The following is an 18,654-nucleotide window of genomic DNA, read 5'->3' on the forward strand; positions in this document are numbered from 1 at the left end:
GCATAGGTTAGGGAAAATTAGTTAAGATTATATTTCACTTCACCAAAGTATTTAAAATAAAATAGAGTTTTTTTTTTTAAGTTTATCTCTCACAGGAGACAGTCACAATGAATGGCGAAAGCCTAAAGAGGGTAGAGTGCTTCAGAACAACAGTGGCAAGTTATGGAAATCTGGATTCCGAGATAGAGCACAGAATGCAAGCTGGATGGAGAATTTGGGAAAGGATGTTAGAATCCTCTGACAAGAATATAAATGACCAAGTCAGGGCGAAGACATTTTAAGCAGTTGTAAGGCAAGAATTATTCTATGGAGCAGACACATGGGCAACAGCTAAGAACCAGTGCAACGGGCTAGAGGTATGTAACATGAAGATGCCGAGGTGGATGTGTGAAGTCATCAGAATGGTCCAGTTGCCAGATGAGAAAATCTGAGGAATCGTAAAAGTTGAGGTATCCAAAAAAGTGCAGGAGAGAATATTCCAGTGATATGGACGTACAAGAAGAGGAAAGAGTCATGTTGCAGGGAGACTAGTGGAGATGGCAGTGGAAGGGATTACGAAAAGGAGGATGCTTAAAAAGAGATGGTTGGACTGCATTCGAGAGGACCAGAGGGAACAGCAACTGACAGAGGATGACATGCAGGACTAGGAAAGGTGGAAGAAACTTGATAGAAACATTGACCCTGCATAAGGCAGGAAAAATGACAAGACAAGAGGAGGATGGTGAGGATGATGATGGTGATGATGTGAAGGTTGGTGAGGATGATGATATTATTTCATTTTTTGTCTCAAGTGGGAGGAGAGCAGTTGGGCAATGGAGAGGGTGGTGTGCGTAGTGCGGGTGTGAGGGGTGCTGGCTATGAGAGATGATGTGAGGGCAACATTTTGTTCAGTTGGGAATGGGGTGGATGGGAGGTAGATGTACAGGAAGCAGAGGAGGCTCACTTTGTGTAATTGCTCGGAGGCCCCCATGGCTGTTCTTACACCCCTGGAAGATCTCCTTGGCTACTAATGAGACCAAGGTTAACTTTAGGTTTGATGGGTTACAGGAGGGTCTGTAAACCCCAGATTACATTGTTCTTACATAAATTTCATGAGGTTTTAAATCAGTAACAGGAATTTGTTGGTGTTTATAGAGAGAGATCTACACAAGGGGACATCGGCTGCTCACTCATGTTTCTTAGGTGTGTCCTCAGGCAATGGCTCCCAGGGCAGTTTTCAATGTACTACAAAGAACTATTTGTTATCATGAGAGAATTTGAACAGTTTAAACGACATCATGACAAGTTTTCCTTATCTTTGTAGATTCCCAAAGTGCCTTTCTTGCCACTGGACTGATATTTCCAGCAGAACATGGTATATGGTATTCAGGGGCAGAAGAAGAAGAAGAAGAAGAAGAAGAAGAAGTTGCTCTTATACGCCTATGAGTGGGATGTTGTCCTCCAACACGGTTTGTCCTGAGACTGGAACAGTGACCAGTGTGTGAAATGTGTGGAACATAGGTGTCAATACACCATACTTTGATTGTGTTCTATTTGCTGGCCTCTGAGCAGATCCGTTTGTTGTACGGGATAAGCCCACTACTGTCAGTGATAATGAGATGATTGTGGTATGGATTTTAATGTTTTGTGTGTTATCTGACCACCTTCCTAAAATATTTGGTGGGAAATTTTTAGTGTGTGCAGAGTAGCTGAGTCGTCCACTTTTATTAAGTGGTCGCACGATCAAAATAATGAGGTCTGTTTTCAAAAGGATTATAATGCTATTTTATAATGGATTTTATTTAATGTTGCCCTGCATTGTTTTTATTTGTGTTTCATGTTATTTTTTGTTATTTCAATATTATATTTTACCATATTGTGATTTTGTGGTGTTCCTGTGTGGTTTTAGAGTTTGTTGTTGTTTTGTTTTTAAGTACACTCATTTCTCTTACATATAATGTTGTTGATGATTCTATAACAATCATCATCATCTTTACATTCAGCTACTGAAGAGTTAAAATTCCAAACATGGCAATACTTTTTCCCTGCTCGTATCCCTGAAACAAAATCTAAATATTGCAGGGATTTCCTTTAGGAAAATTTTCCGATTTTTCTCATGATTTTGCAAAGTATCTCTTCTTTGTTTTAGTAGTATTTTATAATAATTTTCAAATTATTTTTATTAACCCTAAAACTTTTGTTTATACAGACCAGTTACATATTGGAGTACAAAGATTTTCTGAAAAGAGAAGTCACATGTGATGAACAGTATGGAAAACATAAGGTTAGTGAATAAATTTTAAAAGGAGAATTTTAGTATATGGCTTTCATTGTCAGACATAAGAGTTCAAAGATTTTCTTTCTTTCTCAGGTCAGCACCAAGGATACAAATGCAAAGAAAGTAAACAAGAGAGACTGCAAAGGTAAATTTAAGTACCGCTGCATTATTAATAGATATTTTTGGTACACATCTTTGATCAAAATTATGAAATGTTTCCTAAAATAGTAGTGTAAATTGAGGATGAACTGCCATCACTGCCTCCCTTTTCACTCTTCTTCGGTACCGAGCGAGGTGGCGCAGTGGTTAGACACTGGACTCGCATTCGGGAGGACGACGGTTCAATCCCGCATCCGGCCATCCTGATTTAGGTTTTCCGTGATTTCCCTAAATCACTCCAGGCAAATGCCGGGATGGTTCCTCTGAAAGGGCACGGCCGACTTCCTTCCCCATCCTTCCCTAATCCGATGAGACCGATGGCCTCGCTGTCTGGTCTCCTTCCCCAAAACAACCCTCTTCTTCGGTATGACATTATCAGGTTTCAGTCAACTCCCAGGGGGCTCCTGGTTCTTTTGACTTTGACCTCCCCTTTTAAATTTTTCTGTCTTTAGTGTGTGTCATTTGGGGAAGAACCAAGCGTCTATGGCGTGGATTCCTCTCCCCCCCTCCCCCTCCTTCCTTACCTTCTTCCTTCCCTGCTGTAGCCCCCCCTCTGCCCTGCTAGGTCACCAGCATGTGTAGTGGGCCTGTTATGTACCCGCTTGGCAGAGCTCTTCTCTCCCCTGGTATGACAAGGAGTGGTTACTTGTCATCCTGGAGCATCAGAAGTCCCAGCAACAGCTGTCGCCGTGCCAGACGGTGTTAAGTGCATATACAAACCATAATCAAAACTGTAAATATTGCTCACATGAAGCATTTCTAATTTCCAAATGCAATTTAAAAATACTGTGGGACATAGATACTTCTGATTTGCAGCATCATGTAAAGTAACTTACAGATTTTTGTACAAAAAAATTGATGCAGTTCTATGCAGACACTTTTTGTAATTCATAAAATGTTGAGCTTAAACTCTGTCGCAACCCATGCACACACGAACATCTCTTTGGAGATGCAACCTCTTGCATCCACAGTTTTTCTGTGGTGATTGCCAAAGTCAGATAAAGACAAGGCATAGACAATGTGTTTTACATAAAGCCTTAGGAAGAAATCCAGATAGTTATGTCCAGTGATCTCCATGACCACTTGACTGCCGCATCACATTGTATCTGTCACTGTAGAAATGTTCTGTCCAGGAAGACAAGAATGTATAAACTCCATTGCGATGGAGCACCGTCCTGCAGGAAGATCACATTTTGGTGAAGGGAAAGAAGCTGAGGGACAAAAATTGCTCAAGCAAGGCCAGATCAATGGTTCCTGTTACTATATGCACAATGCAGAAAAATATTCTAACTGTGCTGTCTTTCATGAGCACAAACCACATGTGAATGTTGTTTTATTCAACCTTCCAACATGTGTGTGAAAGGTTGCTTAGTCAGGGAAAACAACATTTCTATGTAGCATCTTGTCAACTGTTGAGTAAGAGATGCTCAGTGAACTGACTTTGATGGGCTTATTTGAAAGGTCTGATCTCCTGTATCATTTTGTCAGGTGTGCTTTTTCTGACAGAACTTGTCTGTCTGTTTACATCCTAGGAGCTACAAACTTGTCATACCAAGCTGTAATTGTCATAATGTCTGGTGGCTCCCTTGGAAATTCATGTCAAAAATTTCTTTGGGCAGTAAAGGGGCCTAGAATAGACCCGCAGCTCTTCCTCACCTATCATAAGAGGCGACTAAAAGCAGTCTTTTTTTTTATTGGGTCAAGTTTTTTTATCTTGATTTTGTGACTGTTCTTCAAACTTCTGGAGGTTTTCACTCTGTTCACTTTTTTAACACTTTTTGCTTTGCCTTCTTTTGGCTTTTTAAATTCTGATCTCCTTTTTGGGTTTGACCCCCACTTTCCAAATTTTGCCAAAGTGTGGGCCATTTGAGGAAGTATGCCTTACTGTGGTGCATTAACTCCCCACTGTGCACTGTTATCTTTTGCAGCTACCAGTCAGGTGGACCTACATCTGCACCCGAAATCCAGTGTGGTAGCCAGTCTGTTATGAGGGAGGGGGAGGGGGGGTTGTCATGCACCCTTTCGGTGGTAGCCCCCTGACAACATAGAGACTGCACTGCCAATGCCTGAGCTGTAACCTCCCCATGTCAGCCAAGGAGTAGATGCGTGTCCACTTCGCAGTACCTTTACTCCAGGCAACGGCTACTGTGCCAGGTGGCCGTTGCCTTGGCAGGGTGGCACCAACGGGGAGAGCTTCCAATTGGAGTGAGTGACATAGGGGTGGATGATCCACAGTGAAATCGATCAAACTTAATGGTTGCCTGCAAACATGGCCCTCTCATCAGTCAGGAACAGTGATTTTAATGCAGACGTTTACATCCTATTGCATTTCTGTCATTGACCATGCCTCAAGACTAGAGCCAGATGAGGAGAAATGGAAGTGGACAGTTTGCTGAGTTCTTGGTTTGTTCCTGGACTATTGGCAGTTCTTTTGCTACAACAAAGCCATTGTTTTCCATTGAAAATATTGAAGATCAGTTTGGGGAGGTTGCGGTGATAGAGATGATGAGAAATGAATCTTAGCTGATCAAACCATCGTACACCAACCAATCTTGGCCACTTCAGGCCTGTGTCAAGTTACGAGATAGACCAGTCACCATTTCTCCTCATACCAAGCTCAACAGAATTGAAGGTTTTACCTTCCATTGGAACCTAACACTACAAACTGATGAAGAGCACTAATTTGGCATGGTGTGGAGTCCATTTTGTTTGCTGCATCCAGAAGGGACCCAAGGATAATAGAGTGGACACTGAAGCTTTTATCCTAGCCTTCGACGGCAACATTTTACCTGGTAAGGTTTTACTTTAGAAGGTTAAGGTCATGGTTTATAGGAGTGATGTCAGGCTTTCTTGGTCTGATGAGATGTTTTAAGTACCAAAGGTTCAGACATGTGTCCTCTCCTGTACTAATGAGGCTATCTATAGGACAAGTTTGAAAGACTTCATTTGTCAAATATGGTCTCCAACTCTGCAACTGTCTTGTCACAGTCCACACTTCAAGCAACGACAAGGTCTCACACACCACCTCCTAGCCCTGGTCGTATTCCGGGGCCTGCCCTACAGTTGGAGGGGGGAACACAACTCCTTCATCCTCTACACTGGTAGCACTGGTGGTTCCCACACCAACAGTGCGGCTAGAGATGCCTAGTCATCCTCTTGTGTCAGGGATGTGGACACCTGTCAATGTACCCCCTCTCAGGGCAAGGACCAGCAACCACAAGCTGCAAGCTGTAGAAAAGTATGGTCCTCTTTGGTTCCAGAAGATAAAATGGGGAAATCTTCACCAAAATCGAAGTCTCAGAAGGAAAAAAAGCGTAAGCAGAAAGGTAACTACTTTCCGAGGCTTCAGATGTTCCACTTCCCAGCCCCTGCAGTGGGTGAGCCTATGCATACAGATGACAGATCACACAATCAGATGGCCACAACATGGCAGTGAAGTAATCACATCTATCTTTCCCATTCGCCACTTTCTCAGACCTGACTCCAATGTTCCTTCAATGGAACTGTAATGACTGCTGTCACCATTTGACTGAAATCTGTCATTTAATGGCTACTTGCTTCATAATTGGCATAGCACTTCAGGAAACACAGTTTACAGCAACACAGCTCCCTGCTCTGAAAAACTATAAACCCTACTGTACCAATCACATAAATGTTGAGAGAGCATCCAGTGGGGTCTGTACCCTCATATGCTCAGACATTTTCAGTGAGCAGGTGCCCCTTACCACCACACTAGAGGCCATGGCCATTAGTGTCTACCTGTCAGTTCGGATGACAATATGTAATGTTTATCTACCATCAAATGAACCTTTCCGTTATCATGAGCTGTTGGAGTTAGTGGCACAGCTCCCTGCCCCCCTTCCTTTTATTGGGGGCCTCCATTGCCAATAATCCTCGGTTGTGTGGCGACACTATATCTCACAGTGTCTGAGTACTAGAACACCTTTCCAGAAGTAGACATCTGCCTACTCAACACTGGAGCTGCAACACATTTCAGTGTGGCTCACGGAAAGTTTTCAGCTATTGATCTCTCAATTTGGAGCCCGAGTATCTTACCGCTGATACAGTGGCACATCCATGGCGATCTTTGTGACAGCCACCGTTTTCCTATCATTCTCCCCCTCTCCACTCTCTGACTTCTGGAACATGCTCCATGTTGGTAGATTCAGAAAGCTGGTTGGGTGGTTTTCTGCTCTACAGTCACTTTTGCAACCAGTCATGTGATGGGTATCGACAAATTGGCACAGGATATTGTTGATACTATTACTCATGCTGCAGCAGCAATGATACCCTCCTCCTCTGGCTCATCCTGATGACCACCAATTTCATGGTGGTCTAAAGACATAGCCACAGCTATTAGGGAACGCTGCAGGGTACTTCAACGGCACAAGGGCCACACCTCTTTGGATAATTTAGTAACATTCAAGAAACACTAGGCAAAAGCACGGTTTTTAATAAAGAAAGTAAAGCAGGAGTGTTGGAAGTAATATGTCTCAACTATGCAATCCCACACCCCATCATCCCAAGTAGTTACTAAACTCCAGCACATTTGTGGCCATCCACCACCCAAGGTGGTTCCTGGCATCCTTGTTGGTGGTAACATCTGCACTGATTCTGTGGTACTTGCCAAATGTTTTGCAGCACACTTCACTGAAGTTTCCGCTTGAAGTAATTACCATCCTCATTTCCTGACCCTGAAACACCCTACTGAGTGCCGCCCACTGTTTTTCCACGCACACTGCTCTCTATCATATAATGTCCCCTTTAGTGAATGGGAGCTTCGCAGCACTTTGGCAGAGGGTCGAGATACGGCCCCTGGACCCGACAAAATCCACAACCAAGTGCTCAAGCATCTTTGTGGCGACGGCATGAAACATATCCTCAGGCTCTTTTATTGCATTTGGCGGGAAGATATTATTATTCCTGTCCTGAAACTGGGGAAGAACTCGCATATTTTAACTAACTACCAGCCAATCTCTCTGATGAATGGGCTGTGTAAGCTATTCAAACAAATGATCAACTGCTCCATGAGTGAGGTTTCCAGGGCATATATCCCCAATGGGAGTGCAGGTTACTTTCTTCCCCCCTCGCCTTGTTTTGCCTTTAGACCCTCTTGTGCAAGATTTTGCTAGGGTTATCTCTGTTCTCTATTACTCATCATGTTACAACTACAGCCATGGCCTTTTGACCCCATACCATTAGTTACAAATACTGGGAAATGGATGTCCTCCAGTGGCGGATACATATGGGGGGCGCATGAAGCGTCAACAGATGCAAAATTATTTTTGGCGACATGAGAGAACTGCAAACTTGAGGTCATAAATCAATTGTCAAGACAGAGAATGTAAAGCATTAGGGAAAACAGAGACCATATTGTACCTGTAATCATATTTCATGAAAAGCAAAATATTCCTCTGTGGGGGCGTGGAGATGATGGGAATCTATTAGAAAATGAAAATGATCGTGAAAGTATAGCGAGTAACGAGGAAAACTTTAGAGCTCTTCTAAGATCTAGAATTGATGCTGGAGACTTGCAACTAAAACATCACCTTGAGACCACTAAAGTGAATGCCACTTACAGAAGTAAAATAACATCTAACAAACTTATTTCATGCTGTGGAACAGTGATGTTATCGAGAATTCTGGAGAAAATCAGAGATTCTTGTTATTACAGCATAATCTACAATGAGACTACGGACATGGTGCACTTCGCGCAACTGAGTTTAGCTGCAAGATATGTTGATGGTGATGGCAAATTGTACAAAAGATTTTTGGCTTTCATTGACATTAATAAAGACAATGATTGTAGTGGAAACATTGACGATGAACCTCGAGAGTCAAGATGAAGAGTGTAGCGTTACTGTTGAAGTATTAGGTACTACAATTTTCTCTGTCACTGGAGAGCTGGGTGGGTATTGGCTGTGATGGTTGCGCAACTAATATGTCATAATCGAAAGGAGCTGTGGCTACAATAAAAAAGAAAGCTATCAACGCGCAAGTAGCACCGTGTCAAAGTTATCAGCTCAACCTCACTGTCTCTCACAGTTGCAAAGTTAAGTGTGAGAAACTCACTTGTTACTATTGAAGTAGTAGTATTGTTCTTTACAGCATCTAGCAAGCAGTTCGCAACAGTGAAGAGTCACCTAAAACACTTGCTGCAGTCACATCGTCAAACAAGATGGGTTGAGTGTCATGATGCTGTTATTCAATTTGCAGCTGATCTCAGAACAGTTTGCAAAGTTCTTAAAGAAATACAGTGTTGTATGGATAGAACAACAGCTGCCAAAGCCAATATTTTCCTTCTAGCTCTCTCTAATTGTGGGTTTATCATCACTCTGTTCACACTGACTGACATTATGAGCATAACATAACCAATCAGAAAAATCTTACAACACCCTAGCTTGGACATCACGATGGCAAAATCAAAATTAGATTTGATGCTTAAGGTGTACAATGGCATGAGAGCTAATGCTGATAGCCACTTTGCTCGTATTGTTGAAGAAGATGTGGAGATGAGTGTTCCTTGTCTTACAGGCAGACAAAGGCACAGGGAAAACTGTGATCGTAACGATGCTGCTATGACATATTGGAAAAGAATTGTATTTATCCCAACACTGGACCATGTTACGACTGACATGAGAGAATGTTTTGCTGAAGAAAATATTTATCATTTAAAATTCAATATACTTTTGCCCTCGCAACTACTGAAACATGGCGGTAATGATCTGGCACATAAATTGAATCGGTGCTTAACTGAACTACCATTCTTTGAAGAATCACTCTTTGTGATTAAAAAGAGATTGATGGGAGAGATTCTTCAATACAAGCAAATGACTATACATGCCCTTAATGATCATGATTCTGTTATGCAAGCGTTGTCTGTTTGTCCTAGAGCTGACTATCCTACTTTGCACATACTTTACAAAATATTTGCTTGTCTACCTGCATATTTTGCTACAGTAGAAAGATGATTTTCAACATTGCAACGTACAAAGATATGGCTGAGGTTGACAGTGGAGGAGTATCAACTTAATGGCTTACATAGAATTCATCATTTAAGAAGAGAACCACAGTTGTAACTTTTTTATATCATAAGATGGCATTGTCTAGTATATGTGTATAATCAGTTTAAATAAAACTTTCTTAAACTTTGCATGTGACTTGATTATTTTTTTATTATGGTAAAAGTAAAGGTAGCTTAAGATATCTTTAGTGCCCCCTCCTTGAGGTTTCTCTGTATCCGCCACTGATGTCCTCTCCATACAATCATAATCACAAGGCAGAGTTAACACTGAAACAATATGGCTACACTAAAGTCATCATAATACTTTTTGTATTGCACACGATATTGAAAGTGAAGGTTGATAGTGACAAGAAACAAGTGAATCTTCACCAGAAGTCACACTTTCTTCTGACTTCTATCAAAACAGTTACTCCTCTCAGCCACCAAGCTGAGTAGAGCTTAGCAGGAGCAGGAGACAAAACACTAGCATCACAAACTGTTCCGACATGTGCAGATTCAGATCTGCTGACAAGGGAACCTCCCCATCGCACCCCCCTCAGATTTAGTTATAAGTTGGCACAGTGGATAGGCCTTGAAAAACTGAACACACATCAATCGAGAAAACAGCAAGAAGTTGTGTGGAACTATGAAAAAAATAAGCAAAATATACAAACTGAGTAGTCTATGGGTAAGATGGGCAACATTTAGGACAGAGTAAGCTCAGGAGCGCCGTGGTCCCGTGGTTAGCGTGAGCAGCTGTGGAACGAGAGGTCCTTGGTTCAAGGCTTCCCTCGAGTGAAAATTTTACTTTCTTTATTTTCGCGAAGTTATGATCTGTCCGTTCGTTCATTGACGTCTCTGTTCACTGTTATAAGTTTAGTGTCTGTGTTTTGCGACCGCACCGCAAAACCGTACGATTAGTAGACGAAAGGACGTGCCTCTCCAATGGGAACCGAAAGCATTTGATCGCTAGGTCATAGGTCAACCGATTCCTCCACAGGAAAACACGTCTGATATATTCTATACGACACTGGTGACGGCATGTGCGTCACATGACAGGAATATGTTGTCGACCCACCTAACTTGTACACTTGGCGAATGGGTAAAAAGATTCTTCTACCTTGCCCGATTTAGGTTTTCTTGTGGATGTGATAATCACTCCCAAAAAACATGGAAACATATGAGTTTGTCACAAACTGAAAATAAAAAATTAAAATATTCACTCGAGGGAAGACTTGAACCAAGGTCCTCCCGTTCCACAGGTCTTCACACTAACCACGGGACCACAGTGCTCCTGTGCTCAGACAATCCTCCGTGTTGCCTATATTGCGTATAGACTACTCAGTTTGTATATTTTGCTTATTTTTTCATAGTTCCATACAACTTCTTCCTGTTTTCTCGATTGATGTGTGTTCAGTTTTTCGAGGTCTATCCACTGTGCCAACTTATAACTAAATCTGAGGGGGGTGCGATGGGGAGGTTCCCTTGTGAGTAGAGCACCCGGGACTCAAGAAAGTAAATCGTGTAACATTTGTAAACACTGGTTGAAGACAAACACACTGTCAGCATCATTTTATACCCATTACTTCAGTTTTTTCTGCACAAATGATGTTTCATAAAGCATAAGTAACAGTATGTTATAGATATGTTAACAAAACAAATAATTTGACGGGAGCCATAAAAAAAAGGTCGAAAAAACGTTAATTCTGGGAACACAAAAGTGGAGTTGTGGTGTATCTGCATTTGCATATAAATTTACTCAAGTTTGTCAGGTCAAAATAAAAACGTGGATCTTTCTGAGCCTAACCCAATGTTGTAAAAAAGATTAAAGGCAAAATATTTGTTCACGTGTTTGTTTCCATAGACAGGTCATGTTATTTAGTTAATAAGAAACATAAAATATTAAGAGGTAATAAATTTTTACAGGTGAAGTGCAGCTGCATAGATCATGTAGACGTGGAAACGTAAATGCTGTGCACAGAATTTTAGAAGTGCCAGGTGTAGATGTCAATATTTGTGATAATGCGGGTTGGACACCACTACATGAAGCTGTTCACTACAGCCACACAGCTTGTGTGCAAGCACTATTAAATTTTATACCATCTCCTGGGAGCCCATACGTTTATACAGCAGCACGAGCAGATTGTGGAACAACACCATTGATTAGTGCAGCAATTGCTGGAGATGCGGACATGTGTCATCTGCTGTTACAGCACACAGGTTGGTGAAAAACATTATCTCCTTTTTTTGCCACTTTCTGTGTCTTTTGTGCTCAAGTTTTGAAATATATTGTTAATTTTTGGTAGAAATGTTGTATATTGCAAGACTAATGAGAGAGTACTTTTCATCCTATGAATAAGTCAGGGTAAACGAAATTTTTCCAGGCCTTGAATTGAATCTAGATTTCCTGCATATGGTGAGCAGTCACCTTAATCACCATCATCAGAGCATGTCTCCATATCTGATACAAAAGTTTGTCAATCACATGGTCTCCCTCAGGGTATGTGGAACAGCACCACTGTAACAATAGATCTGATTGAGTACTGTGGCTTCTCTATGATAGAGCTATATGAAGTTCAGAGAAATGAAATGAAAAGAGTCAATGGGAATGAAATAGATGAAGATGCAATAAAATGACATATCAGTGAAAACTATTCAAAAATGCTGAACTGGCAGTATAGTGAGTATTGCCTTAAGCTGTTGCGCATGAATTGTGACATAGTGGTTAGTGTCACTGACTGGCATTGCTAGTTCAAACATGATCATCAGAAATTACTTCTTTTTAGTATTTATCATTTCTGGAAGGTTCTCAAAATTTCTTTTGTTTGTAATGTTTTTATAAATAGCAGCACCCTCTTTACAGTAGTGCAGTTCTGTTCTGGCTGTATGTTGGTGCTCGTAACATGGTGGAGATGCTGGGTAGTTCAAGACTGTGACTATGAAATAGACTTTAAAATACTGTAAAGTTGCTAAAAAAAATATTCAATGTTTATTATGAATTTCTTTATTGTTTATTCATTGACAATAAACAGTAAAGAAATTTACAAAAGAAAACCTGTGAATATTTTTGAGCGGCCTTACAGCATTTTCAAAGTATATTTCATAATTACTGTGATGATAATTGCATTCCCCTTTAAGGATTTTCTATCTGTTTTAGCTTAGATATACTTTAAAACGTATACATCACCTTGACCCCAGTTAGGCAATGTAAGAGCCGTCGTCTACACTGACGGGAACTAGAACATAAGTAGTTCATCATTTCAAGGTTTGTGTATTGAGTATACCAATTGATTCCATAACAAGAAGAAGTCAGCTGCACATCAGTGTTTTCCAGAGATACTGGTCAGAATTTGACAAAATAGCTGAAAGTATTCAACCGTGTCTCCAAATGAAATAGGTCGGATGACATGATGTGTTTGGTAAATGCCAAACGAGAACCCAGAATGCAACCAATGCAGGTACAACCATATTCTCTGCCAAGAACAATGCATGACAGAATAACAGACATTTATAAATTTCGAAGACAGAGGGCAACACACCAGTGTGTTTCCGCTGTGGATGCACTGGGGCACATTGTATGCTAATGATGAGAAAGAAGATGAGTTTCTGACGACGACGACTACTACACTGCCAGGTGTCAACATTATAATGGCTCTGTTCACGGCAGTCAAGTAGAGGTGATTCTAGTTGATTTATGGGACGAAGCCCATCTCCGTGCCCTGGACAAGGTCGCTCCCCAACGTGCTGTAACCATTCCTTGTCAAAGAAGTACCAGCTGCTTGCCTAGCCACTGAGTTAAGAAAACTAAGCGAGATGACCTTCTGTGGAGGTGAAGCTGCCATAGAAGGAAATCCTGTATGGACAACAGTTACCAGGATGTAAAGAAATCCTCTTGATGTCATTATTGATGGCCAACCAGTTCAGACAATAGTTGACTACGGGCTTCTTTGCAATAATGTTGAATGCTTAGCATCTTCAGCTAAGAAATGACTATGTTTCTTGATATGAAAGTTAATGTGCTGAAATTCCCAAATGGGGAAATACTTCCAGCCAACAGCAACATGTATTGGAAGAATAACTATCTACAGCAGAATGCAGCTGTTCAAATTGATCATTTTATCAGAATGTAATCATGTTATTCTTGGATGGGATGTCTTGCAGGCATCACAAGCAGTTGTATGCCCGGTTTCACCAAGCTTCATCTAAATGAGCTAGACAAATGTCAACTCAGTGGCTTCTTTATTTCTGACATATCATCAAAATCTATAGCATTTCATCATCACTAGTCAGAATGAATTGACAATGCATTTATTTTGACAAACTCTGTTCGAAATAGTTGCACAGTAGGTCGTGAAAGTCCTGTATCGTGTACTAACTGGTACTATTGAGCCCTTCCCCCCTCCCCCCTCCCACCTTCCCCCTTCCCCCTCCCCCCTTCCATCCCCCCCCCCCCCAGTGAACAAATGATGATTACTATGTACATAGTGGAAGTTTGGTAAAGCTGTTCAGTCTCTTCTAGTACACCATAATAACACAAAGAAAATGGAAAATATTATTGCAACAAAGAAGAGGGGATCCAAATTTTCTGGTGGTGAGAAAAGTTCATTTATAGGGCCCATTTCCAAAATGAGAGAAGTAACTGAAAACAAGAAAACGGACAGCACAACATCGTGTGTAAAAGACAAAGCACAGGAAGTGGTTGCAAACTGTTTCAATTAAAATTAATTTGTAAAGAAAAGAATGGTGAAGCAACTAAAACTGTTTTATGAGAATTTCAAACGAATGGCAAAACAAAAAAGGAGCCAAGATGAGGCGAACATGTTTAAGACCGGAGGTGGCATTGCTACATCTCCATAACAGAACAAGACATCTTTGGAGCTGCTGCAGATAATCAGAGCTCAGTTGGATCCACTTCCCAGCAGTGTTGATTGTGATGCTTCTTATGCAACATGTGCATCTGATAATCATCAGAAATCACTCAGTGCGTTTTTCCGCACTCAGGATAGCTCAATCTTAATTTTAGAGGAATCTGTCCTAGATATGCAGACATAAATAGATATACCAGTACATCCAGAACAAAAACAACTACTGACCACCACTTCCGAACATCCATTGTCAACGAGAGGCTATCGACAGCAAGAAATAGACCTTCCTTGAAAAAAATAAAGCAGAAGCTCCAAGAGCCTGTGAGTAAATACAGGAACGGTCAGAAGTGAGAAGAAATCTGTTTAACCAAGAACTATATTTACTTTTTGTAAAGCAGAAAGAAGAATGTGAACTGCTACAGATGCAAAAGGAAACAAAAAGAATGAAGCAAGAAAATAAAAAACTGAAGACATCCATGCTGCAACCAAAGCTTTTGAATTATACATATAAAAAGTGAATTTCTGTATTCAAAGGCCATAAAAGTAGCCACTGTAATAATCAACAATGTTGTTACTGATGTATTTAATCCCAATTATAGAGCCAGGAATCTCCTTTTTCAAACTCCATACCATTATTTCTTAGCATTTCTGGTATTAATGTGAGCTCTGTTGTAATTTTCTTCTCCTTGATTTCTTGGTTTAAGAATAACGTTAGAAGGAGTGGCGGAAGCCTTTATCCATTTTCATCAATAAGTATCCTGCTTGAACTCTTTCTGTTTCAAATAACACTCTAATTTCTGAGATGTCAAAAGTAAAACTCTCATGAACTGACCCTGGGCAGCAAGCTACTATATTCCTGACTAGTTGAGTAATCAGGTCTTCTGCTGGTTGTTAGCATCGTTCTTGCATGATATTTCGATGATATGACTTGCTGTCTTGTTAGGTGCTCCCTGAGACAGGTCCTTGGGTGTATTGGGTTCAGGATAGTGCCGGGCACTCCATCTGCAGTCCAGAGGTGGATCTGGTTGTTGTCTCTTGCTGCTGGTGTTCTGATTGCCATCTGCAGGCAGCTTGTCCATCCTCTGGTGTCACGCCCATCATCTGATGTTCCCTTTTCAAGCCGCACCACATGAGGCATTCCGTTCGTGGTTTGTACCCATCAGGACGGGTCTATTTGTCCTCCTTGCCACTGGTGTTCAGTACGCCTTCTGCACCCACTTGACCATGCTTCAGGTCCATGCCAGATGTTCTGCCTGCTGAATACTGCCACCTCGGCTGTTGTTCGGTTGTCTTGAGTGTTGTGTGTGAAGTATATGCCTACTGGGGCAGGCATTTGCTGTTGTACTTCTCATCAGGCACTCCAGGCATTCTCTCTCCTCTGTGGGAACAGTCAGGTGTTTAGTCCGATATCTGCTTCTGTTGGGCCTGTAAGGTGAACTGTGCATTTCCAGTCTGTAATGCTGATGTTTTGTCCAAGTGATGTTTCCACAGTCTCCACTCACATTTCTATTTCTCATGGAATCTCGATGTCACCTAAGTTGTGTTTGCAGAAAATTAAGTGTTGGATTTCAGGTGGTGCTCACCTGGTATCCAGTGTCATGGTTGATGAAATTCTCTGTGGCTGACTTTGAGATCAAAATATCCTTTTATGGCACTCTCCCATTATCTCGTGAGTCTGTGTCACAATCTTGGTGTCATCATAGGTCATCGAGTGACGGAGTTCTGAGCAGTTTTCTTTACACTGATGTTAACCATCTGGTTCTCCAGCTGGTGGATGATGTCCCACACTGGCATGGCTTCTGCAGCTCCAGGTCATCCTTTACATCCTGAATGGAATAGAGTTCCAAGCGCTCAGTTCTTCTGTGCCGGATGGTGGCAACTATTGGCTTGTAAATACGTCAGTGTGAGTAGGTTTGTGGTACGTACTATGCCCAAAGATGCCAAACTGACCATAATGTCAGAGTGTGTGATGTGTAGCTGCCTAAAACATTATAAGAAGTCTTCAGAGTTCTGAATGTGGTGTACTCATTTATGCACTTGGGATGAAAGCATCTTCATCAGGTAGGTAACTGTGGGATAGGTAGCTGTACCATTGTTGCTAACAATCGGTCCCAGAGGTATCCTGTCCTTCTGAATTATGGGCAGCCTATAAAGTCTGGGTGACACTGGTGCTTTTGACTGCAGCTCCTTTACGATCTTTTCAGGAAGGCCCATCTCCATCAGATCATCTCTGGTCTTTTTTGTCCACTTTCCCCGTGGGGTCGCTCCCTACTGGTCTAAATGCTGGATCTTCCAGAAGTTGTCACACCGGTCTGTCATAGTCTGCCTCCTGTAGGATGACTGTGGAGTTCCGATTCTACAGTGCTGTCATCCTACTGGAGTTGCGTGAGTACCAGCCTTTCATTGCCCAAGATGTTGCATTTGGGATATTGGTCCTAGTGAGTGCTCTCTAGGTCTCTCGTCGGACTTCTTCGGCCACTCTATAAGGAAATATGTTGGCTACTTGCTTGACTGCACTGATGAAGGAAAGCATGTTTCCGGGGGTCACTGCAAAGTTTAGACTCCTGTTGAGTACTTTTAAGTTGGTCTTGTTGAATTGATTGCCACTCAGGTTGACCACCATGCGAGTATCCCCATTCTAATGCAACTTCTGAGGTGGTCAAATTTGCCTCTTTGGCAGGCCATGGAACTAGAGAAAGATGCTCTAATACCATTCATGGATGTACTAGTCGAGAGGGAGGCAGATAGCACCATTGGGCATATTATGTACTGCAAACCAACTCACGCTGACTTACTGACAAGGCAATAGTTGTGACCATCCGGCAAGAAGAACAGAGTGCTCAGAACTTTAGTTCATGTTGCATAGACCCTTTCAGATCCCAACAGTCTGGCGGCAAAAATAGAACATGTACAATCAGTGTTCTGCAAAACATGGATACTCGTCCAGAGCTATTCAGAAGGCGTTTCGCCTGGCCAGTCTGCCAGAGGGTCCAGAAGATGATCAAGAAGAGACAAAGAACATGGCATTTCTGCCATATGCTGGACCGATCTCTGCCAGAATCAGCAGAATCTTCTTGAAACATATCAAAAGCGTATTCTGCCAACTCACTAAAATTTGGGCACTGATGGGGAGTGTACTGGATGAGCCGGGGCTGTGGATGGTGTATATTTACAACAAAACATGCCAGTGTAGTACGTCATACATTGGCCAGACCACCAGGATGGTGAACATCAGCTGTAAAGAGCTCCAGAGTCATACCAGACTTAATGCAACCAAATCAACAATAGCGGAGCACTGTCTAGAACTTGGTCATTTGATGGCACCAAAATTGTACCTGTCACAACGTGGCAGCAGTCAGCATTTAGAACGCCTGGCATGGTGCAGACACATGAAACAGAGCATCAGACGATGGGCACAATACCAGAGGACAGCCAAGCTGGGTGTGGGAAGCTGTCAGGAGCACCAGTGGGAAGAGAGGACAACCAGAACTGCCCCTGACACAGTGTGGACGGACAAAGAACATGGCTTCTGCTCCAGGCATAAATACTGCACTCGACCCACTCAAGGACCAGTCTCAGGGAGCACCTGAAGAATACAGTGAGTCATGCCATCAAAATATCGTCCACTGCAGACAATGCAGGGAGGAAGCTAGTATTGAACTGCCAATTGGATGTGCACGTGACTGAGAAACACTGTCAGCAAGATTTAGCTGTTCTGCCCTGTTTTCGGATGCTTACAAATCCAGAGCTGAGAAAGACAGACCGTGAGGTCCATGGTAAAACACTGTATCTATACTAGGAATCATCCACCAATTAGCCAGTGTTCATGTAGGATGACGACATTGAACCTTACCTCTGGTCCTAGTGAAGAAGAAATATGGAACATGGCATAACGTATCTTTGTTGACTACCAATGACTGAACAAAAGCATGAAAACAGGTGTCTACCAGAGCTACCCATTGATGCTAACCTAGACTGCTTGAAAGGAATAAAGAATTTCTCAGCTACGGACATCCAAACTGGCTTCGGGCAAATCAAGGTTGACTATGCTCAAAAACAAAAGACTGCCTTCGTAATTTCTCTATGGGTTCAGAGCACTCCAGCTACCTTTGAATGTATGATGGACACACTGCTTCAATACCTTAAATGAAAGACATGTCTTTGCTATCTGGGTGACACTGTCATTTTTTAAAAGACAGTTGAAGGACATCCAACACATCCATTCACAGATGGGCATCATCCCCCAAACCCAGTCTGTGAATAGATTTCCCGCACCATATTATCACACACCCTTAATCCTCACAACACACACTAGAATCAGTGTGGCAGGTGGATTGGGGTAGGGATTGTCAGGTGGGAGGGATAGAAGG

At 42.0% G+C, this 18,654-nt stretch overlaps 1 protein-coding gene across 5 annotated transcripts in view; it reads left to right on the top strand.

Moving 5' to 3' along the window:
* The window catches only part of LOC124605181, a 179,876-nt gene that overhangs the window by 148,285 nt on the left and 12,937 nt on the right, over positions 1 to 18,654 (top strand). For all 5 annotated transcript variants that reach the window (XM_047136697.1, XM_047136696.1, XM_047136695.1 and 2 more), the window contains 3 exons: positions 2,189 to 2,263; positions 2,351 to 2,402; positions 11,346 to 11,639. In XM_047136697.1, the coding sequence (XP_046992653.1) occupies positions 2,189 to 2,263; positions 2,351 to 2,402; positions 11,346 to 11,639 (421 nt within the window). The remainder of the gene's footprint in view (positions 1 to 2,188; positions 2,264 to 2,350; positions 2,403 to 11,345; positions 11,640 to 18,654) is intronic.

Source organism: Schistocerca americana, chromosome 3 (genome assembly GCF_021461395.2).
Source record: "Schistocerca americana isolate TAMUIC-IGC-003095 chromosome 3, iqSchAmer2.1, whole genome shotgun sequence".
NCBI classification, from domain to species: Eukaryota; Metazoa; Arthropoda; class Insecta; order Orthoptera; family Acrididae; genus Schistocerca; species Schistocerca americana.